The following is a 24,676-nucleotide window of genomic DNA, read 5'->3' as shown; positions in this document are numbered from 1 at the left end:
TGAGTTTGACAATCGACTAGTGTGGACTTAACCGAAAAAAAGGAAATAAACAGAGGTATGGATTAACACAACTTTTATGCCTTTCTGTCACATCTACAGCAGTCAGATTCGCTGTGTTCACTCAGAAGGAATCATTGTACATGGGTAGGCACTTTTAATGACATTTTGAACATGTTAAGAGGCTAAAAATATGTTTAAACCGTGCCCTGTTTAAGCCTGTGTGGTGCTAACGCTAGCAGGAGGATAACACAGTGTAGGCAGCACCGATTGTTTTGTTTTTCTACTCCAAAATTACCAAACAACAGAGCTACGTGTTGAAATCGAGCGGATTTCTCCTTTAATCAAACTCATCTTGATGTGACGATGCCGCAAAGCTGTGAGAAAAGAAGCTCGACTGAGCTGCAGGAAGAACAGTATTTTAATTAGCGAAAAAATACAACAAGAAACTCAACATGTTAGGCAATGCTCGTATATTGCTACAACATTGACTTAGCTGAACCACTCGCCTATGAAGTGCGTGCTTTATGAGTATTGTAACAACACAAAAGTTACATTACACTCAAGTTAAATTCATTGTTTCCATGGACTTAAAATCATTGTTTTAAGGGCTTTGCTGCCCTGGCATTTGGCCTCTGTGCTCTTAAAAAGTGACCAAGTTGATGAGGAAATTACAGACCTGATGGGGCATACTGTATATTATATGAATATCTTCTGTAAATCAGTGATTATTTTAGGTAATAAAGTGGATGTGTCATAACTTTTATATATGTTGGTCTGTTGAGATAACATAATCTGCATCCTCTCCGAGTATTAAACAGATGAAAGTTATTTGCTTTTCTCATTTTTCTTACATACTTTGTAGTAGTCGGGCAATCACTCATCTCAAAATAGCATCACCCCCTTCTCCCCTCTTTATCCTCTTGTCTTAATCCCAGTTGTGTATGTAAAGAGAGGAGTAGCTAGGTTATTTAGCATTGTCTGTGTCTAACGCTGAAAGCTCTTCTAATACCAGTATTGTGTGTCAGGGATGGGAATAAAAGACGAGTGGGCCCCAACAGGGACCTTAATTACCCGACTCCAGACTTTCTAAGACACAAAGAGCAGCCACTCCACTGGCCTCTTTCTGTTTTCTGATTGACATGGAGTAGAGTCGAGTGAGGGTTAGCCTGGTTTATGCCAGGGGATGGTCCTTTATAGTGATTGTGTTAAAAGTCAATAACCCTCATGTTATAGGTCAATCAAACTCATTCTGGGACTTTAACACTCTTTACCTTTCCTGTTTAATTAGGAGCAGATTTGCATGCCTGTTACAGTGTACTCGTAGTCCAGCAACCTGAATTATGTGCTTGTGTGAGAGGTTACTGCAGTTGCGGGAATGCTATTTGTACAAAAGAAATATGCCCCACTAGTTTTTATTCCATCCTTATAAAAGAAAGACACTATAGGTTTATGTGGGTCTGTCCTGATGTTGCTATTTTATCTCCTTTGCTGAGAAAAGCCTTTATTATATGTTTGTGTTTTTAATGAACAATAAGCCCTATCGTCCTGGGCTTGGTTACCATAGATATTATGTGCATTGTAATATGTTTCCGTCTGTCTGCCTGTCTGTCTGTCTGTCTGTCTGTCTGTCTGTCTGTTTCTTTCTTTTTCTTTCTAGTGCAAAAACATTATGAAAAAAAACACAGGACAATTTGAGCAAAAAAAACATTACAAGTAGACGTTTTGGATGTAGGGCTGGGCAATATATCGATGTTATATTGATATTGTGATATGGGACTAAATATTGTCTTAGATTTTGAATATTGTAATAGTCTAAATAATTTAAGTGATGTCTTTTCCTGGTTTAAAGGCTGCCTTACAACAAAGTGAGTCATTTTCTGTGTTGCCAGACTGTTCTTACTCTTATTATTTTAACCTTTATCCACTTAGTCAACATTACTGAAGATATTTTGTTAAAACACCAGTTGTCAACCTAATAACCTATAATATTGCCACAATATCGACATTGAGGTGTAAGAACAAGAATATCGCGATATCTGATTTTCCCCATATCACCCAGCTCTATTTGGACGGTGATAAATCATACAGACATTAATACATAAGACAAGTACAATGATTAATGTATATTGGTCTGGGAGTTTGGATTTGGCCAGGACTGTGACATGACATGTAAGGTGAGGTTTATTTGTGACGATGATGGTTACTAAGTGAACGTCGACATGTAGGTCCTGATCTAACCTGATGATGTGAATGTGTCCACAGGTGATGCTGTTGTGTATGGAGCAGACACTGCTACTGTGGTGATTGAGGCCAATGATGACGCCAATGGGATTTTCTCCCTGGAAGCCACAGAGAAACCTGTCAAAGAGGGCAAGACCAATATGTTTTAGTAAGGAACAGGCCATCAATTCATGTTTTTTGTATGCAAAACATCTTAATGTACAGTAAAAGTTCTTAAAGAGTTGTATACTTGTTACATGATCATTTACATTTTACTTAAAGAATTAATCAAAGTGTTTTTCTATGCATTGACAAAACTGTGAAGTTGGCATTTTTGAGGTCTTCACCTGTATTTTCTCTTCTGTCCCAGTGTGCTGCGTGCAAGGGGCCATTTTGGTAACGTTACTGTCTTCTGGCAGCTGTTTGCCAATGACTCAGTGAGTCCTCTGGAGAAACACCAAGAGTTTAGCAATACATCTGGCTCCATCACCTTCACTACAGGAGAAGAGACCAAGCCTATTGTCCTGGAGGCCAGCTCAGATAAGCTCCCAGAGTTCAATGAGTTCTTCGTCCTCAGGCTGGTTAATATCTCAGGTGAGTGCAGGATAAAAGCGACATATTTGTTAGATTTGTCAGAGAGATATATTTAGAATAAGAGATGTGAATAAACTAATCACTAACCCTTCAGCTCTTGTCTATAATTTCTCTAAGGTGGTTACCCGGGGGAGGGCGGACAACTAGCCAAGACTTCTCTGAATGCCTCGGTTCTCATCCCTTTCAATGACGACCCATTTGGTGTCTTTGCCATCACTGACAGCAACCTGGACCAAGAAGTAGCTGAAGATGTACTCTCAGAGGATGATATGGCTGACGTCACTTCCTTCACCATCCTGCGTCAGCAGGGTACTTTTGGTGATGTGAGGGTTGCCTGGGAGATTGTTACTGGCCATTTCCCAGAGGGCCTTCCTCTGATGGATGACCTGCTCCTTCTAGGCTCCTTCCCAGACGAGGTTGAGCTCAGGCCTCATGCCAGGCGACACCACTCAGCCACAGACACTTGGTTTTTCTCTGGGCGTCCAGGAGCTTATGGGACCATCTCCTCTGAAGATGGGCCTGCTGCTGTTGGAAACTTCACCTTCTCTGCTTGGCTCGTGCCCAGACCAGACACTGACGGCTTCATAGTCTGCAAAGGAACCAGAAACGGGACCTTGTATTATGGAGTGAAGGTCCACACCAATGAGTCTCATATCACAGTGATGCTATATTATACAGTGAGAGGATCAAACAATACCCAGGTGGCCCGGGCCACTGCTGAGAAATTAGTAGAGAATAATGCCTGGGTGCATGTCATCATTACTGTTGATGATGGGATTATTGAGTTTTTCCTCGATGGGAATCCTATTTCCGGAGGACTGAAGAGCATTAAAGGAGAGGGTATCAATGATGGTGAGTTATTTCATCAGATATTTATTAAACATAGCCGAGTGACAGAGGTCAGGTTATTGAATCATACCCCATTTTGTTTACGTTGTTTTTGCTTGTGTCTGCCATCTCGTTGTTGGCACATTTAGCATATGTTGTCATGACTTTTTAAGCATGTTAATATTGTGTGTGTGTGTGTGTGTGTGTGTGTGTGTGTGTGTGTGTGTGTGTTGGTGTGTGTGTGTGTGTGTGGGGTGGGGTGGGGGGTCGGGGGGCATACTTCAAGATTATGTCTCATTGTTCATATGTGGTCTTAACTGCATATAAACATCACGCACACACACACACACACACACACACACACACACACACACCACTCAGTCACTTCCTCATTGTCCAGGACTGCTGGGGCTCTGCTATGCTTGAGTGAGCACTTATCCTTAGCACTGCTGGATATTGTTGCTGCTGAAGGGAATCAGCCGGCATCTTCTATTCTGTCTATTCTCTCTAATTATTGGAGACAATAGTCGCAGCCTGTACTGCTCCAAAAGCTCCCCTTGGGGGAAATTTTCTGATGGTTCTTTGGCTAACTTCAATCACAGTAGATGTACACATAATCATCAATCATGTCATATGTTATTGTCCTGCTACTGGTAACTCAACCCATAGAGGAATTGTTTTGTGTCAGGCCTTTATACTTACTCACTGGGGCAGATTCTTGCATGTGTTTTGTGCAAGTAAAGGAAGTGATAGGCACGAGAGGTGTAAGTATAAATCAGTAATGAGAAAGAGCTGGACCTGGGTATTTAGCGGCCTTAATCAAGATTCTGTTTTTGGTCCCAATACACTCCAACATAGCAACCACATTTGTTCCGCCATTAACAATAAAATGATTGTATGAGCAGTAGGGCTGTCAGTTAAACGCACTATTAACGGCGTTAACGCAAACCCATTTTAACGGCGTCAATTTTATTATCGCAAGATTAACATTCTTTTTAGCCTAGCAAACTTTTTGTAGTTTTTTTTCTCATGCTGTTGCAACAACTAGTAATGTTGTTGGTAGTTGTTTGGACTTGCGAGTCGGCCAAAGAGTAGTAACGTTACGTTTTGAGTGGACGGCGAGCGCAAGACGCTGAAATGGATGCCAATAAGATTCTGGATGGAAAGTTTGCTTTTTAAAAGTAGCCAAATGTTCCATTAACAAGACCAAAGTGATCCGTGTGTTTTGTCATTGTGAACTGAGCGATCATCGCAGCACGTCCAGTCTGAAATACCAGTTGATGGCCAAGCACACAGCTGATGTCAAACATACCCCTGTAAAAGTATTTTTTTCACCCTTTTATTAATGGACGGTGTTACATTGTATGAGACATTATTTGCTCCAAGTGAAAATGTTTGTGTAAAACTAAATCATGGGTACAGCCGCTTTGAAACCTCTAAAAGTACACTGAAACTTGTTCAACACGCAATGATCTTGTTTGACATATAGGGAACATGATGCATCAAATACATCCACAGTTAAAGAATTAGAACATATATCTGTGGGTGGGTGTATTTGTTTGATTGCAGCTTGTGACCCAGTACCACATTGATCTACTGAATATCAGTTTCCTTTTTCCAGCCTAATCTTTGTCATATCATATCCTGTACAAAGTTGTGCTTGTGGCAAAGATAGTGATTTGTTTACTTCTGTATCCAACCATTTCCACCATGTACAGCTTAAACATAAATTGCCAACAAACCGTTTGCTGTAATCAGTGTGTTTCTACTTCAGGACCTGCGACAGTGTTTATCGGGTCAGATCCTGTGGGTGAACAGCGGTACACAGGCCTTCTCCAGGATGTCCGCTTGTACAGGACTAAGCTGAACCGAAGCCACATCCACGAGCTTCACACCCAGCCTGCTAAAACCGACCTGCGTAACATCTCCGGCTACCTACGGTACCGGCAGGAGGAGAGGCAGAAGTCGTTTGTGGTGGAAGTCAGGGATGATAATGAGGAGGAGGGAGAGGAGGTGTTCTATCTACAGTTGGTAGCAGTTCATGGTGGAGCGCGCCTCCCTTTCCCCAGACCCACTGCTACTTTGCGAGTCATGAAGAGTGACAATGCCAATGGGCTTTTTGGATTCACTGGTGCCTGCATACCTGATGTAAGTGCAATTAATTTAGTCAGTGGCATTTAGTGGACCATTTTTGCTGTATCTTTTAACCCCTTACAAACTCTGCAATTATGACAATTTTACTGTAAACCACACTAGTAATCAACAAATGAATCATCTTCACGACCACTCCTACAGTAGCATTTGTCAGTTTTATCACTTAGTTGTGTCTACAGAAAAACAAATGCATAGAAACACATGTAACGTAAACCGGCTGCTTTGTCGGGCCTCTGTCCTGCTGCATATTTCATCAGTCTTCACGCCTGGCTGCAGGGAGAGCATGCTCTCTGTTTTAGTTGGATTGGATGCGTTGGCTCTCATGTTGGCCCGTCTCAGGTAGAGCAACAGCTGGTGGGGCTGCAGGTCAAGGCATTCCTGTAGAAGTGGATCACGAGTTCCAGCACTGGAAATGGGAGATCTAGTTCTTCGTTTCCATCAGCACAACAGGTGGAAGGGCTGGGGATGGCATTCCATCAGAACTAGAGGATCATCTTTATATCCTTGATCCTTTGGGGATTAATAGACATAGAGGCATGTGGGCTATCAGGTGCTTCCTCTCTAAATCACATTATTACTGTGCTGGAATTAGACCTGCTCATTAACATAGTTGGCTAGACTATCTCATTTAAGCATTCAATATTTATCATTTTTCTCCAGCAGTTCAGAATTAATCAACATTTGTATTCCCTTGTTTAGACCACTGATGAGGGTTCCACTATCTCTTGTGTGATTGAGCGTATGCGGGGATCTCTGGACCACGTTTATGTCAACTACAGTGTTACCCAACTGGACAGCTTGGACAGTGAGATGCCAGCCCATCAAGATTTTGTTAATGCCACTGGAGCTGTGCTTTTCATGCCTGGACAGCGCTCTGAGGTGTGTATACTGTGTGTAAGAGTGACTCAAACGGTCCGTGATAAATCCCTCTGAGTTTATCCAGGGTGACACAAGTTTATCCAGGGCACGTAGTCGGTAAAAACAAGTGTGACGCACCTTGTTTGCACTGTATTTACACATCAGTATATTGATTTCAAATATATATTGTATGTCCAGTTTAAAAGCAGGAATTTACAGTAACCCGAATGCAAATGTTTTTAGACAACCAGCCCCACCTAGTGGTTGTTTGTTTGTGTATTTACTGATGAGTCAACAGGTTTCAGCTCAAGCTTTTACATTTACTTTTACCGAAATAAAGACTTTTTTTTCACGGGTACAGCCTGGACTAGAACATAAAACTAATGTATGCACATCTTTCTGCTAGGTATTGAACTTGTTGGTGTTGGATGATAACCTCCCAGAGCTGGCAGAGTCCTTTCAGATCACACTGGTGTCAGCAATGTCCGGTGACGGGAAGCGTGGCTCCACCCCCACCAGTGGTGCAAGCATCGACCCAAATAACTCTGTTAACACCATCACTGTCAAAGCTAGTGACCACCCTTACGGTATTCACTTACATGCAAAAAATACAGCACAGTTGCTATTTTTAGCAGTAAGCAATCCATATTTCTAGGATTATGATGTAACAAGTGGTTTATTGGGTCAGCTAAATATAATTGCAATTTTCTCTCTCTTCTTCTCCATCTTATGGGTATTATTCTATTTCTCCCTCACTCCCTGCCCTCCTCCTTCAATCACACCTTTCCCACCTTTTTGTTACATTCTCCCCTATTTCCTTTCTTCTACACATAACAATAAAAACACAAACACACACCCTTCCCTAATCCAGGCCTGCTGCAGTTTCAGCCGAGCCCTCCAGGAGGGGGATTGATTGCTCCATTGTTGGAACCGGCCCATGTAACCGTTAACGAGGAAGATGGAGAAGTCCGTCTGCTGGTGGCCAGGGCCCAAGGCCTTCTGGGAAGGGTCATGGTAGGATACAGGACAACCCCATTCACAGCCTCCAGCCCTGAAGACTACGAGGTTTGTTTCAACTACAGTCTTTAAGACCTACTGATGCATACAGTACATGCAGATGATGTATCGATAAACTAATCAGCAGATAGAGAGGATACATTTTACCTGCTTCCCTCCGGTAGGACTCAGAGGGCATGCTGGACTTTCTTCCAGGAGAGAGGTTAAAGTTCATCACCGTGACCATCATAGACAATCCTGTCCCTGAGCTGGATAAGATTTTTAGAGTGGAGCTCTACAATGCTGATGGAGGAGGTGAGAAAATGATCACAACCCTACAGTTTTAATTTGTTTGAGTCACATATGGATATATTTCTTTTTTTTCTTTGCCTGTTGTAATTAGAGCTCAACTGACCCTGTAATCTGCCCTATTGTTTTGTATGTTTTGTGTGCTGTGCTCCTGTGTGCTTCCCCATACCCCTCTTCCTACATGCCTACCTACCTTCCTTCCTTTCTATTTGCCGTTCGATCTCTACTCTTCGGGTGTGATTCTTACCTGGTGTGACACTTGTTTGATCCTCGTGTGTGATCTATCAGTGGATCAGTTTCTGCGTAGTGATGGAAGTGGTAGTGGGGAGAGTGACTCTGACTTCCTCCTTCCATCCTATCATCACCATGGTAAGTATCCCCCTCCTGTTCTTCCCAAACTGCTTATTGTCTCATTCCTTCACCCCCACACTCATTTCTCACTCCCCAGGGCTGCAGGATGCATATCTCAAAGTCAAGTTAGGGATCAAGTGATGTTGCGGCTGCTGAAAAGAATATACCTTTACATATGACCATTTTTTGTCCTCACAAATTATTATTCATAATATTTTTGTCTGGTTTGATAGAATTGTAAAGCAGATTTGCACCATATAAGCTCAGAAACTCTACTTTGAAAACTTAATTACTTAAATTACTCGGCAAATTGGACTACTTTTTACTATCAGACATAGTACACATAAAAATCATCCTTTACACTTCATAAATAATTAACTTTCAGCTCAGTCGTAAGTTCATATACATACGTGTAGGTGTGTGAGTTCATATGCATGTGTTTAATTATGTGTTGTATTTATATTGTACTATGACCTCTGTAAGAAGTACACAAGAAAAGTGATGTGGGAAAAGCAAATAGCCCTTAATGGGTAGTTAGTTAGTGGTTGATTTAAGTGTCAGAGATCTTGCTGCTGGGCTGGTTCTGTCACCACACACTATGAAGCTTCCATTCCATTCTGATTCTCTTGGCCAGTGGTTCCCAAACTGTTTCATGTCAAGGACCCCTAAACTGAAACCATTTAAATCACGGACCCCCATTTGATAACATTTTGTCCCAGGCTCTGCAGTCTGATAGGAATAAAATAGTCATACATTCTGTCATTGTGTTACTTATGGATGGAATTATAGTAAAAATAAATTCCCCTCTGGAACACCCTCAAGGACCCCTTGTGGTCCCCCCTGCGTTAGATGACATACTACCTTTAAAATGTCATTAAATTTGCTCCAAACGTGTTGTAGGAGTTCCTCACGGATCTATTCTTGGTCCTTTACTTTTACTATAATATTTCAAACTTAATGTGAGTTTTTGATTTTCAGTTTCCTCTCTTTATTTACTCCTGAAACATCTTTCAGCTCCACTGATTTTTTACTAGTTTCAGTTCAACAAACTGAACATGGATATTTAAAAGACACCATTTGTTAATATGAGCCTGAAAGTTTATTTTCACATAGAAAAAGAAGATTTTAAATTGAGTTTAAAGCCATCTTACAGTCTTCCAGCAGATTGGGCAATGAAGGTGCATGTTTGTTGGGTATTATTAAAAGGCTACTTATATTTAAATTAACAGTTTGATTTATTAAAAGGTCATTGTCACATTTCCATTACCTCCCATTGGGTCCTTTTCACTTTCTTCAAACTGAAACTCAAAAACATGCATCCAGAATGTATCACCAAAAAGTAACACAGAGTTGTATCTCCTGTGTTTATGTGTAGCCACCTTGGGAGTTGCATCCCGCATCACAGTAATCATCGCTGCTTCTGATGATGCCCATGGAGTGTTTCAGTTCAGTCCTACATCCCTGTCTGTTAACGCGACAGAACCTGAAGATGGACGCAGCTCTGTAATTCTGCAGGTCAGTGTAAATCACAGTTTACAAATTCGGAAAGGCCCATTGAGGTTCAAGGAGATAGATGTTGTCTTGTGTTTATGCTGCTCTCAGTCAATGTAGGATTAAGTATTGTTCATCAATGCCATGCTTTTTTTTGTTCTCTCTTAGGTGGATCGGTCCTTTGGCAATCTTTTCAATGTAACTGTGTACTGGGAGGCTGATCCTAGTTCTGAGGGGGAGCTCCTTAGCAGGTTTGGGAACATCACTTTTGCTGTAGGTCAAATGTCAGAGAACATCATCATCAATGTGGCCCAGGATGAGATCTCGGAGTTGGACAAGAGTTTCAACTTGTCCCTGGTTAACGTCTCCAACGGTCGTCTGGGTGTCCAAACATCTGCTACTTTGACTGTTCTCGCCAGCGACGATCCTTATGGTGTTTTTGTATTCGCTAATGTAACAAGGTCTCTCCGACTTTCTGAAGCTGACTCGACTGTCTCCCTCACCATCCTGCGACAGAGAGGCCTGATGGGTCAGGTGTGTACTTCTGTAAAAGAAAAGCAATTAAAGCCACTTATGATTCTCTGACTTTTAATAAATAATTAAAAACAGATTCCCACATGTGATGGATGAAACTATTTTTTTCCCATTTTTTTTTTATTTGTTTAGGTGCTAGTCACATATGGGACACTAAACGAGGCAGATCCAGAACCTTACAGGTCCCCTGGGGTGGGCCGAGCCACTGAGGGGCGGGATTTTGTTCCCCTCCTGGATTCTGTTGTGTTCTTGGCCAATCAGAGTCAAGCAAACATCACCCTCCGAGTGCTGGATGATAAGGATCCAGAAAGAGACGAGGCAGTGTTCGTGAAGTTGCTCAGTGTTCAACTCATCAAAGGAGAGCAGAAGAGGCTTAGTAAGATACAGACCCCACTGAGTGGGATGTTTTACCTGAAGAATTAATTTAAGATATAATGATATTCAACCTTACCACACTAACCACACTGTTCTTTTTAGTTTCCAATTCCCCTTCTCTTGGCCCCATGACCGACATTGTAGCCCAGGTGATAGTGGAGGCCAGCGACGATGCTTTTGGAATCGTTCAACTGTCAGCTTCTGCTGTCAGTGTCGCTGAGGACTACGTTGGGCCCATAATAAATGTTACACGTATTGGGGGGATTTTTGCTGACGTATCCGTCAAGTTCCGAGCAGTGCCTTTGACCGCCAGAGTCAGTAAGTGTTGTAATGGCATAGAACATGGATTTAAATCAGTCTCTTTATGATTTGTCTGTGAGCAGGCAGGCCATGTCCATATGCATGTGCATGTGTGCCATCCTTTAGGTGAAGACTACAGCGTTGCCTCCACTGATGTGGTCCTCCTAGAAGGGGAGTCCAGTAAATCTGTCCCCGTCTATGTAATCAATGATGCGATCCCTGAGCTGGAAAAGACCTTTCTCATAGAGCTGATCAACCAGACCACCGGAGGAGCTCTCCTTGGGGAGCGCACACGTGCCATCATCACCATACTGCCTTCTGATGACCCTTTTGGTGCCTTTGGTTAGTAGGGATTATCCAGGATGTGTTTGTATCTTATTATTTCTCCTTATTTTGGACAATTTGTCAATGTTAAGCAAGTTCTTGATTTTATTTCTATCTAGTCTTCCAAGCAGTTCCAGTTACCATAGAGGAGCCAGGGTCTAATTCCGTTGAGGTCACGTTGCCTATAGTGCGTAAAGCTGGTACTATTGGCACAGTGGTAGTCCAATGGCAGGCCACTGTCAATGGTAAATTAGCAGTGGGGGACATCAGACCCACATCAGGAGAGGTGAGGTTTTCTCCCGGAGAGACAATGAAGACACTCCGAGTGGAGATTTTAGCTGACGATGTACCTGAAATCACAGAGGTAAGTGGCTTTATTTTTTAAATTTAATTTAAGCCGCAATCTTTATTTATTGAACTTCTTTTGTCTTTTCTAGATAATTAAGGTGGAGCTTACTAGTGCCAGTAATGGAGGAAGTCTTGGAGCCGATCGATCTGTTAACATAATAGTGCCTGAAAATGACAATCCGTATGGGACAGTATACTTTGAGCTGTCTGTGTACCGCGTTCAAGAGCCACTGGAGGGGGTTTATAGAGCCAATGTTACTGTCCGCAGGAGGTACTTTTAATTATTGTTTTTTTTCTGGAATAATGTTTTTTATGTACTCTCATTAAACACACTTTTCCTATCTGCCGTCTTTTCTCTGACATCCCCTTTGCCTTTATTCCAGAGGTGGTCTATTTGGTCGCTTGGAGATCGTGTACAGCACCTCTGACATCGACATTGTTGGCTTGGCTCAGGCTGATGGCCGGAATCTGCTAATGTACTATGACCTCCCAAAACCAGGTGTTCCATCCACTGCCCCCCTTAGGACCGTTAACATCACCGGTCAGACAGACCCACTGGCTGCATGTGCTGCTGCCTGTCTGAGAGAACAAGCCTGCCAGGCCTTCTCTCTGTCATCAGGCGTGAGTCCACCATCCTGCACTTGGGTGACGTCAGGGGTTGACCAGCTGACAGCTAAATCTCAGGTTATGACTTATGTCAAAAACAGCACCTCAGCTGCTGTCCTGTTCAGTGGCCAGGCTGTCGCAGGGAGTGATTACACTCCTGTAACAGCTCAAAGTGCCTTCATGGAAGATGGGTCAGGGGTCGCCAACCTCACCGTCCCAATCTTGAGTGATAAATTCCCTGAAATGGATGAGAGCTTCTCCATGCAGATCCTAAAGGTAAAACCCAATTTCATATATATATATAACGTAACGTTAGTACTCTTTGGCTGGCTCGCACGCCCAAACAAGTGTGTGCGGCGTGCCTGTTGTTTTGTTTCCGGTCTAGCTAGATCCAGTGTGGTGTAGTAGTTTTATAACGTTACTAGTTTGCTAACGTTGATCTTGTGTTAAAAAAAAATGACGCCGTTAAAATAGGTTTGCGTTAATATCGCGTTTAACCGACAACATACTGTGTATATATATATATATGTATATATATATTTCCCTATATATTGCCCTGTGTTATTTATGATTTAATTTGTTTTACATGCATTCTAGGGCTGCAACTACCAATTATTTTCATTCTCGATTAATCTGTAGATTATTTTCTCGATTAATCGATTAGTTGTTTAGTCTGTAAAATGTCAAAAGATTATGAAACATGTCAATCAGTGTTTCCCAAAGCCCAAGATGACAGCATCAAATGTCTTGTTTTGTCCACAATTCAAAGATATTCAGTTAACTGTCACAGAGGAGAGAAGAAACTAGAAAACATTCACATTTAAGAAGCTGGAACCAGGGGCGGCCGGATCGCTCAGTTGGTGAAGCGGCCGTCCATGTGTGGAGGTTTTCGAGTTCGGCTCCAACCTGTGGCCGTTTCCTTCATGCCGTTCCCTCTTTCTCTCCCCTTTCATATTGTCAACTTTCCTGTAAAAACTAAAGGCTGAAAATTTTAATTTTTTAATAAAGAATTTACTCATACAGATTAGTCAATAATCAACACAGTTTGCGGATTAATTTAATAGTTGACTACTAATCAATTAATCTTTGCAGGCCCAATGCATTCTATTTCAACTGTATAACAAATCAAATGTTTTACCATGTGTTTTTTAAAGGTAGACCTGATAAATCTGACTGTGGCACAGAAGAACCTGCCCTCGATTGGCCAGCCAAACAAAGCTGTGGTCACTATAGGGATAAATGGAGACGCGTTTGGCGTATTTTTGATATACAGCCTCAGTCCCAACACCACTAACGGGGGGCTCTATCTAGAGGTTCAAGAGGAGCCTGCGGCTGTGGTGCCCCTGGTTATAGAGCGGAGAGGCGGAAATCTGGGCACCGTCACCGTAGAGTGGAGGTTTGTTGGAGGAAAGGCCACACCAGATGTTGACTTCACTGGGACTGGAGGGATTCTGGTCTTTGATGGTATGTGGATCACGCACTGAATTCTTTGCTGTGGTGAAATGTAACTAAATTTATTCAAGCACTGTACAGTACACAAAACGTATGTAGTTTATAAATACTTATATTAAATACTTTTATTATAAATTAAACTAACCAACAATATCAAGTAGTTCCAAAATGATTAGCCGATTTAACACTTCTAAATACTTCACTCTGCTTCTGACTGGCTAGTAGTCCTTACCTAGTTACTGCGCATGTGCGACTCCCATCAAAGATGGTGAACAAGTGTGACGCCTCACTCTGTAGCTAAAACAGAGAGCTCAACACAGTGTGAAAAGAGGAGCTGCAGCAATGTGCCGTACAACATAAATATGGTGTTTATTAAAAACATGTTAACCTATTCTGATATAACCTCTAAATACAATTATGAACCAGAAAATAAACACTTTAAGTTCTTTTACTTTTATTACTTTAAGTACATTTTCCTGTGGATACATACATACTTTTACTTAAGTAACATTTTCAATGCAGGGCTTTTACTTGTAACCGAGTATTATAACAGTGTGGTATTAGTACTTTTACTCAAGTAAATTATCTGAACACTTGTTCCACTGCTGATGTTTTGGCACAACGTCCTATGTTTGTCCTTTCCGTCTACAGGTGCTCTGAAGAAGACAATAGAGATATTAATCAGAGATGATATTGAGCCAGAGGACAGCGAGAGCCTCATGATTGGTCTTGTTAATACGGAGGGAGGAAGTCGGATCCTGCCCAGCTCAGACACTGTAACCATAGTGATATTGGCTAATGACAATGTGGCCGGGATAGTAGGATTCCATCCAGCCTCACGGTCTGTCATCGCCAGGGAAGGTGGGTAGCTATTTTGGATATTCAATCCATAGTATGTATGTCCAAGCACATTATCACCCCTACGGTAGTATGTCAATTCTATTTAAAGAGCACTTATCACATGATCACAGTGTGCTTTACATAAAAACAAACAACATAATACATATTAAAAACACACAATTTAAAACTACAAAGTAGTACATAATAAATAAAGTACAGGCGGGTCAACCAGATGCCTTTTTTTAATAATGTAGGTCTTTATATGTTTTTTAAAAGAGTCCACAGAAATGGCAAAACATATTCAACAGGCGGTCTGTGACCACTAAGGGGTCTTCAGAGTTAGTGCAGGGGTCAGCCAAATTAGGTGTACAAAATAGTTTTTCAGAACTTTCTTCTTTTTTTTTTTTTTCATTAAAATATGTCTATTTGTCCATCCATCCATCCATCTTTGACCGCTTGTCCGGTATCGGGTTGCAGAGACAGCAGCTCTAGTAAGGGACCCCAAACTTCTACCCCAAATGTCTATGTGTGAAAGAAAATATTATTTTCAAATTGAAGATAAGCTTCCCATGCTACAATGGTAGCCATACAGTTAATCTTAATGTTAAGGAAGGCCCAGTTTAATGCAACTTAATTCTATACACTAAATATACTGTAGATGTAGTAGGGAGTCCCTTCTCTGTCTCTCTTTTAGCTAAGGGGTCCTTGGCCTAAAAAACGTTGAAGACCCCGGAGGTAGAGCATTCCAAAGTCTCTGCATCTTAAGCCAGGCGTGTGGAACAGACAGTAGATTTACTCCATAACTAGACCTAAGAGAGCGAGCTGACAAATAAGCTTCAAGTAGCTCGGTAACCTAATACATTACATTTCATACACTTTCTACTGTCCCTGTCACTAGAGATGTGTCCTAATTATACATGAGTGCAGACGTGAGGGAATGTACTCATAGTAATGGAAGCATGCAGCAACAGCTGGGGTCTGTGGTCGTCTGTCATTATCTTGAAATGATGTATGCATGAGAGGTTGAAGTCTCCCTGAGTATAATTCATACCATTAGACCCTTGAGTTGCCTCTACTGGCATCTACAGTATAGTGCTGGGCAATATATCAATATTATATCAACATCGATATAGGAGGGTAGATATCATCTTACATTCTGAATAATAATATCCTGACAGCAGTGTTGGCTTTTAAAGGTTGCATTACAGAAAAGTGATGTCAATTTCTGAATGTACCAGACTGTTGAAGCTGTTCTATTATTCACCTTTACCCACTTAGTCATTATATCCACATTATTGGTGATTATTTATCAAAACTCTCATTGTGTACATCTTTTGTGAAAGCACCAAAGGTCAACCCTACAATATCGCGGCAATGTCGACATCGCTGTATTTGGTCAAAAATATTGTGATATTGGATTTTCTCCTTATCATCCAGCCCTACTACAGTATAAGAAATGCATTTCACATTAAGAGTCCATCAATGTATCCCTATTTACAAACCTATATTTCAACTTATATTTCATATTACAGGTGAGAGGCTGTCCTTATTAGTGTTGAGAACTGCTCCAGGACTGGGTAATGTCACTGTGGACTGGACTGTACAAGGGCCGCTCGTACACCGGACCTTCACCCAAACCTCAGGGACACTTTTCTTTACTGCGGTAAGTAAAGTGCTAGATGAAGATCATTGAACATCTTGTTGTGGGTTTGTTGTTAAACACATTTATTACACAGTATGGTGCATGTTGTCATTGTTGTTCTTCTGTGAGAGTGGTTGTAGGTGCCAACCACAGAGCTTATAGAATCCACTAGTAAAGATTGCATTGAAATGGTACACACTGTAACAACTTTCTTGTAAAAATACAGTAATTTGCTATTATTAAAATAGAGTTTTTACCTTTAATTTTACATGAAATCTTATTTTTTGGCTTTTTCATTTTTAGGGAAGGATATTTACACCCATAATAACCAATTTTCTGTATGCAGTATTTTTTTTAATCTAATGTAAGACATGTATGTACAGTATTAAACTTGATTTTTAACAGTTTAATCTATTAAATAAAAATAAATATTTTTATGTGAAAACAAACTATGGTAAAATAACATGAAAAATGTCATGTTATTTTACATAGACACCACTGGTCAAAAGTTTGGGGTCACTTAGAAATTTCCATTGCACTCCATTATAGACAAAAACCAGCTGAGATCAGTTGCATTGTTTTTTTAACCAGAGCAGCAGTTCAGATTATATTATGTGCTTACATAATTGCAAAAGAGTTCTCCAATGTTTTCTCAGTTAGTTTTTTAAAATGATATCAGATTAGTAAACAGAATGTGCCTCTGGAACATTGGATAAATGGTTGCTGATAATGGGCAATGTAGATATTGCATTAAAGATGAGCCAACCACTCAGATCAGCTGGTATTCTGTCTATAATGGAGTGGTATGGAAATATTTAAGTGCTTCTAAACTTTTGACCGGTAGTGTACATGAAAACGTAAAGTCTATTTTTTAAATTTTATGATATTTTTGTTTTTAAAAAATAATACAGGAACAAATCTGTCAAATAAAATGGAATGATTCCATGAATACAAATTTTGTTTGGTTGTCAAGTAATTATGTATGTTGGGGTGTGTCTCCTACAGGGGAAACTAAATGACACTATAGTCCTGCAGCTCCTTGATGATGCCACACCAGAGAACAAAGATGAATACAAAGTGTCCTTGTCCCAAATACAAACGTTTGGTAATGCATCGGGTCCTAGTGTCTTAGCAGTAGATAATTCTGCAAGAAACCACACACACAAAATCTCAAAATAACCCTAGTATGAATTATTAACAACATTCCCCTCACTTTCACACACAGGCGTTGTGGTGACAGGTCATGCCGTCCTGGATGTTCAGGGCAGGGAGGCGGTGCTTACTGTGGACACCAGCGATCAGCCCTATGGGCTGCTGAGCATCGCCCCGTCATCCCTTAGGGTGAGCACGGAGGAACGGGGCCGAACCATAAACATCTACATCAATAGAGAGTTTGGAGCCTCAGGTCAGTGGGAACAAGTGTGTACACAAAAATATGTACGAAATGAATAGGTTTCCTTTTTCATTCCAGTCCATACCCTGTAACTGATATCAAACCTAAATTGTTTATCTGCTGGTTTACAGCCTCACTTGGAAAGTCAGAAACAGCCTGAACAATATAATATCTATCAATATAATAATATCTGCTCTAAAATTACTCTAAATTATTTTTGTTATCAACAAATCTTGCATAAAGCAATGAGCATTTTGTCTTCTTTAGAGCATGTTCTTCAGAGGGAATTTTCTCTGCTGCCATCAAGAAGTCGTTATATTTTACCTGCTTTTGAAATGAATTGCCACATGAATTCTTTTCTGAATTCTCCCTTCTGCAATTGGACTTTTAAATGGATAAAATCCATTTTTGGGATTATTATATAGCTACACGTGAGGCTGTAGGCCTATATGTACGCTTGTTAGCTGTTATGTACAGTATGTATGTGTTGTCTGTAGCTGCTCCTAATTACAGCAATTGCCCCTTGTGGGATTAATAAAGTTGTTGAATTATGTTTGTGTACAGGAGCAGTGAATATCACCTATGAGGTCATAAGAGGATCTCTACAAAACTTGTCCCTGGTGGAGGGTGCTCTTGCAGAACCGGGAAAAGACTTCATCTCTGGTACTGGTTCTATAATCCTTCAGGATGGACAGACTTCTGTCGCCATCCCTGTCACCATACTGGAGGTAAAGACCTTGGTTTTCTTCCATTCTTTCCATTTGTCTTCCATCAAATCTGATACCTAAGATGATGGGTCAAACTGTTTTTTTTCAGCTCTTCTTTATCTTCCTGACGCTAGCTGTACTTCCATGAAGCAGATCTGTTTGAATGTGGGATTTAAAAGCTTTTTAATTACCATTTGTTTTATTAGGACGACATTCCTGAGTTGCAGGAGTTCTTCCTTGTCAACATAACATCAGCAGTGCTCATCACGACTCTTGCCACTGTTCCCCAACTAGGTATGGAGCAATTTAAGCAGCGTAAAGCTGAGATGTCAGTACTACTTTGGCCATCGTAGACAATTGTGTTGTTACGGTGTCAGATTACATGTAAAAAATGTTTTTTCATCTTATGAAATGACTTTCCTTATTTTTGCTTCATGATTTCTAACAATTTGCTGTGTGTGATGAGTAGAGGTCGTGTATTGCACATTGCCAGGTAAATTACACATTTGTGTGTTCCCAAGCTTTGCCTAAAATGTCATGTAGTTTAATGCACAATATTCCTGTACGGTACATTAAACTGCAACATTGTAGTTGACTGTCAAAGTGCACCTTGAAAGAGCTTGGTAGTTTCTGCTACGGCCTTTGCATAATATAAACCGCGGTCCAATTTATGAATGAGTACATTTAGAAAATGATGAGTAGACAGAATACTACAGGATAGACAGAATACCACCACAAGCAGCAGGCTCCCAGAATACTATCTGGCCTTCTGCGTGGAGACACACAGTAAACACGCGGCCGCTCTTTTGGCAGCAGTCATTATGTGGCTTGGATGGTGAGATTGATGCTTTCCATGATTTAGGAAGCCTGAGGATTTGGTAGGAGCCGGGTAGCACCGTGTGGTGAGGAGAGAGAAAGCCAAACTAAACCTGTAGCTGGCCTCCCAATGTCTTGGCCATGTAGTGAAAGGGAGACGACTATTCAGGGGGTCATAAATCAGTCCACCCGCAAGACTTGGCTACTCAGTCTCCCAAGCCACTTACAGGAGACACGTCTTAGCTGTAATGTGCTCAAATGTGCCATGACGAAAAGTTAGATCCTCGACAGTTTCCTCTTGCATATCTTCCTCTTGGCGCTTAGTAGTTACAGCCCTGAAGTCAGCGCTGACACTAATGCTAAACCTTTTTACTAGAGTCATAAAAAGCAATTGACAGTCTGAATGTTTCCTCTGTGAATGATGTTATCTTCCCAGACACCCAAGGTTTGGTGGCAGAGATTAGCATTGATGCTAACGATGGAATTAGAGGAGTCATTGAATGGACAAACACCATGTAAGAAATGCACCCACAAATAACACTTATGTTGATTTGTACATGCTCTAAGTGCTTTTCTCACACAAATATGTTCTGGTTTCCAGGTTCGAAGTGAACGAAACTATGGGGGTACTGACTCTAGTGGCCTACAGGAACAAGGGGACATATGGAAATGTCTCTCTCTTCTTCTATGCTCAGAACCTGGAAGCTCAACAGGGACTGGACTACAACACCAGTGAAACGGTTAGCCATACACAGTATTCAAACATTGCACACAAAATCACAGACCCATATTTACACAACACATATTAAAATACTTTTAGTAACATGACTATTAGTCAAGAGCAAGTGTACTTGTGATTATTGAAGACGTTTTGCCTCTCACCAAAAAGGACTCCTCAGTTCTGAAGAGGCTGAGCTAAAGAAGCCTTTTGGATGAGAACCAAAACTGAACTGAAACCTCCCCCTGTCACACAGATACTCAATTTTGTTGATGGCGAAAGGCATAAGTTTGTAGAAGTGCAGATCATCGATGACACCCTTCCAGAGGGAGCTGAGAGATTCCAGCTCATCCTTTCCAAGCCGTCCCCTGGGCTGGAGCTGGGCACCAATACCACAGGTAGATAGGAGGGCACAATAGAGTATAATCAAATTTCTGAAACGTCAACATAAAACAGTAGAAGACAGTGACTGTTGGAAAAATTATGATACATACTTTTTTTCTGTGATTATTATTCAAACTGTTTGCATAAGAATACCATAGTATACTGATCACTCTGAACAAAGATAACCATGGAGCCATCGTCTGTCCTTGTGAAAGGTACGGGATATTTCTGGGTGGAGAGCAGGCAGAAAAGACTCCCAGACAGAAGATAAACGGGCAAATTTGTCTCATGATAAACACTGACGTCATCATCTTTGTATTATGATTGTATGAATAAGCGACTGTTGAAGGCTTAGGTTAGACATTTTCTGTACTATTCTGTAGTGTGGAAACTGTCTTCTTGTATTCACAAGTAAAAATGAACATTGATATAACTTCAGTGGTTTCTGTCTATTCTTGACAATGAAGTTATTCTAAAAGTGACACATTCCATTCAAAAAAAAAATCAATAATTGCAATATAGGACCTATACTTGAATAGAGAGAGATTTTGGCCAAGAGAGTTGGGAGTAAAATAAATTAACATGTCAGATAAAAGAGGTGTCATACCATGGCCATAGAGACAGAGCGCATTTAAGTCCCGCCCCCACTGCTAATTGTTAACCCCTCTCGTGCGTGCGCGTGGCTTTCAGAGTATGACAATGTTGTATTCTGTCTCCATAGCAAATACTTTTTTCTAATTGGCTGGCAAGTTTTACAGGATTTGTTGGATTTTTTAAATCATACATTGTTTTAGTGAACAGTTATATTCCTTTTCTATATAAATGGGTAAGGTAAATGAAACTGTGGTAATCATAGCATTACAATGGAATATGAAATCGTCATACACAAAGATATGAAGACCGTGTACTACACCTATTTAGTTTGTGTCACATCTGTTAAAGAAACTGAAACCCTGTATCACACTGAAAACTGTGTAACATGATGGTAGAGACACTATTAGCTTTATGAAATTACTGTTAACTTTTATAAGAATTGTCAGCAGATTCTAACTACGGTATTATTTTTCTAAACTACATGTTTTTGTTTTCTTACAGCCACCGTGAATATCCTGGCCAGTGACGATGGACACGGTGTCATTTCCTTTAACACCAGCAAGCATTTCATATTGAAGGAGCCTACATCTGTGTCCAGGCTGGGTGAGAGTGTGGCCACCCTGTACGTGGTTCGGAACCCCGAGAAAGGCACATTTGGCACCGTAACTGTTCAGTTCACCATTACTGACGCCAACGGCAGTCTAGCAGAGGGCGATTTGAGGCCAGCACAGGGGTTTGTGGTGCTAGAGGATGGAGTCCGATTTAAGGTGAAGGAACGTAGATTCTTTTTTTACTGGCTTTACAGCACTCAAACACATACAGTACATGACCAAACATGTTTAATATTCTAGATGCTGGAGATCTGGGCAGTACTGGATGCTGAGCCTGAAGCCAATGAAACCTTCACAGCGACACTGTCCAGCCCCACAGGAGGTGCACGGATGGGTGACCAACTGCAAACTCTCATCACCGTCCTGGAGAACTTGGCTCCTTCCGGCTTGTTTCGTATTGTACCTACTATCAACAGGTCTCAATATTCAGAGATTATTAAGGGGTGACCCTCATTTACAACAACATTGAGTCAATACATTTGTACCAAAGGGTCTGAAACTTAAAATATCAATTTTATTTTTTTTTATTTTTTTACTTCATTGAAAAATATCACTTTTTATAACAGGGGAGACCCCAAAAAAGTGTGATTTATTGTCCTGCAGAGTTTATACTTGGTGTACATTGGTGAGCGTCGATCTCAGCTGTGTGTGTGTGTGTGTGTGTGTGTGTGTGTGTGTGTGTGTGTGTGTGTGGTGTTTTGTGTGTGGTGTGTGGTGTGGTAGCGGAAGAGAGAGTGACAGTGATCAGCTTCAGAGCGACAACCGACTCTAGAGTCATAGTGAGTGAAACAAAGGGAATCCCTGTGTTGTACGGTGGGAAATCTGTAGCAGGAAAAGTTAACGCTCTCCTTGATGTCATGTTGTTTATGGAAAAGGAGAACCTACCTATTGTACTACAGTGTAAATCACACTTTAGTTTTTCACAAACCTAGGTAAAACACTGGATATGATGTCATTTGTACATGTAGCTGTAAAATGTGAAAACTTAGTCATATTCAATGTTTGTTTTCTGTACAGAACTAACACAGAAGTGGTTGCTGATGAAGGCAGAGCAGTCTTCCTCACTGTGTCTCGCAGTAATGGTCTGGAGTCAGCTGTCAGTGTTGAATGGGAGACCCAGGCTAAAACAGCTATTGACTCTGGTGAGACCAATACATATCTAAAATTTAAAGTCACCTCAACTTCCTAAACACCCCTATTCTTCTTCTTCTTCTTCTTCTTCTTCTTCTTCTTCTTCTTCTTTTAATGTTTCTTAAATCCCCCTTACCATCCAATAAGCAATGTAATTATGGTTCCTTTCTTTTTTTTCTTAAAGAGGGTCACCTCCCAGTGATGGGTGTGTACCAGAGCTTTGAAGACAAGCCCACCTCTTCTTGGTGCTCTCTTCCGAAGGGGCCTTCCTTCCTGGCTGTGAGGCTGGATAAGAGACCCATTGTTGGATCCTCTAACACCTTGGCCACTCTTTATCGGTGGCAGGGTGTTTTTGTGCCTGTAAAGGTAGGCCAACAACAGCATTGTCCCTCAGCAAGCACATGATGTACCTACTGTACACACACATACTTGAGAGTAAAAATCAGTATGAGTTGGATGATCGGTGAACCCCAAGCTAATGTATGGCAAATTACATTGTTAGAAGACATCTCTGTCTCTCTCTCTCTCTCTCTCTCTCTTTTGGTGATCACAGTCTGTTAGGATTCAGGACCCAAGCTCCTGTGTGGGGTTTGCAATGAATGGCTCTACCTACATAGGCATTACACACAGTGGCCCTCCCTTCTCCCCTGCTGCCAACCTCAGCATCTTCAAATTGCAGATGGACCTCAATATCACATTGGTAAGTACAAACCCAATCATGGTACAACATTACAATCACACTTTGTACTTAACTTTAACACTGTAGTATTGTCTTGTATTATCAGCCTCTTTTGTTATTGTTCAGTAGTTATACTTAACACATATACATATTTGTTTATTTATGTTATTGTTTCTTTTACATTTATTGTTTGTTTCCTTTATGTTTGAACCATCCACCAAGCGAGATTCCTTGTAAGTGTTACTTACTTGGGAATTAATCATTTTCTGATACATTCTGACGTCTTTAGGAACAAACCGTAGGTGTCGAAGCGCTGGATGTGAAACACTTCTCCACTGAAGGCAGAGATTATCTTATAGCATCAAGCCAGGTGAGGCTGTTAAGACAGCTCTTTGATAGTTTTCAGTTGCGTCAGGATCATTAAAAGCATCATCCGATCATCCTCGTTGGAGGAACTCGATGTTTTGTTATTGTGTTCTTTCTTTCATGCAACAGATTTTTGTTTGGACTGGGCGCTCCTTCACCCTCCACCAGACTCTTGACTTTGAAAAGGGCATCCTCAGTGTAACTCCATTCGCTCGTGCAGCTGTTCCCCACCTGTTAGCGTGCATAGACAGACAGACTGCCAGCTGCATTCTGCTTCAATGGACCAATGGAAGATTTCAGAATCCACAGCCGGTCCAACTCACCGCCAGAGCCATTCAGGTGGTGACAATCAACACAAGAGCGGAGGAGACTCTCCTGTTGGCTGTTATTGAAGGTGACCCTGTCTTGCTTTGACATCATATAATATGTCTGCTCGTATGTTTATTTTTCACATGTAAATACCTCCTGTCAATCTCTTTGTTAACGCTAAATTTGTTTAACACACACATATGTCTTAAACATGTAATATGTATGGGCCAGTTTTTTTGTTGTTGAAAGGACTATGGGGCATAAATTACATATTTAAAAGTGGACTAAAATTGGAGGCAAGTGCACTTAGTCTACAGTATGCTCACATGATGGTTTTTGCAATAATGAGATGCTATTTTCTGTGGTTGTACTCTCATTGTACCTGTAGTGGATTTCACGGCGGTTAGATGTTAGTTTGGGTTGTACAAACAAATCAGTGATACTTTAGAAGGCACACAGAAACTCAATCTGCGACAAACATAATTCACAATGTAGGCCAGATCATATATTTATACTACACTCTGTATATTTTGATGAGAGATAATCCCTCTGAGTTGGCAAAAGTGGTGAGGTTTCCTCGGTTCGGACTGTTGTGGGTTTACGGGAAAGGCTTCAGCGTGGTGTAGAGCAGAGCCGCAGCGGGACTCAGAGGTTGTAATTTTGTCAGTCTTGGGTGTGTCAGTCAAACCAGTTCTTCACTTTACACAAACATGCTTTTACAGCATGCATACAAAGTATGTAAATCA

At 41.1% G+C, this 24,676-nt stretch overlaps 1 protein-coding gene across 1 annotated transcript in view; it reads left to right on the top strand.

The window, feature by feature from the left end:
* adgrv1 (adhesion G protein-coupled receptor V1) overlaps positions 1-24,676 on the top strand; it is a 150,895-nt gene that overhangs the window by 33,373 nt on the left and 92,846 nt on the right. The window contains 34 exon segments of the mRNA XM_032516956.1: positions 2,263-2,389; positions 2,591-2,814; positions 2,932-3,666; positions 5,417-5,790; positions 6,496-6,675; positions 7,061-7,241; positions 7,526-7,719; positions 7,836-7,965; positions 8,248-8,328; positions 9,686-9,825; positions 9,970-10,335; positions 10,468-10,711; positions 10,813-11,028; positions 11,137-11,352; positions 11,454-11,698; positions 11,772-11,953; positions 12,066-12,564; positions 13,443-13,752; positions 14,392-14,601; positions 16,113-16,243; positions 17,228-17,327; positions 17,448-17,627; positions 18,180-18,343; positions 18,529-18,616; positions 19,575-19,653; positions 19,740-19,878; positions 20,113-20,254; positions 21,336-21,601; positions 21,686-21,861; positions 22,463-22,587; positions 22,761-22,942; positions 23,130-23,276; positions 23,545-23,625; positions 23,751-24,015. Coding sequence (XP_032372847.1) covers positions 2,263-2,389; positions 2,591-2,814; positions 2,932-3,666; positions 5,417-5,790; positions 6,496-6,675; positions 7,061-7,241; positions 7,526-7,719; positions 7,836-7,965; positions 8,248-8,328; positions 9,686-9,825; positions 9,970-10,335; positions 10,468-10,711; positions 10,813-11,028; positions 11,137-11,352; positions 11,454-11,698; positions 11,772-11,953; positions 12,066-12,564; positions 13,443-13,752; positions 14,392-14,601; positions 16,113-16,243; positions 17,228-17,327; positions 17,448-17,627; positions 18,180-18,343; positions 18,529-18,616; positions 19,575-19,653; positions 19,740-19,878; positions 20,113-20,254; positions 21,336-21,601; positions 21,686-21,861; positions 22,463-22,587; positions 22,761-22,942; positions 23,130-23,276; positions 23,545-23,625; positions 23,751-24,015 — 7,119 coding nt within the window.

Source organism: Etheostoma spectabile, chromosome 5, assembly GCF_008692095.1.
Source record: "Etheostoma spectabile isolate EspeVRDwgs_2016 chromosome 5, UIUC_Espe_1.0, whole genome shotgun sequence".
In the NCBI taxonomy this organism is placed as follows: Eukaryota; Metazoa; Chordata; class Actinopteri; order Perciformes; family Percidae; genus Etheostoma; species Etheostoma spectabile.
The sequence above is the reverse complement of the archived record's forward strand: the minus strand, read 5'-3'. Positions and strand labels throughout refer to the sequence as shown.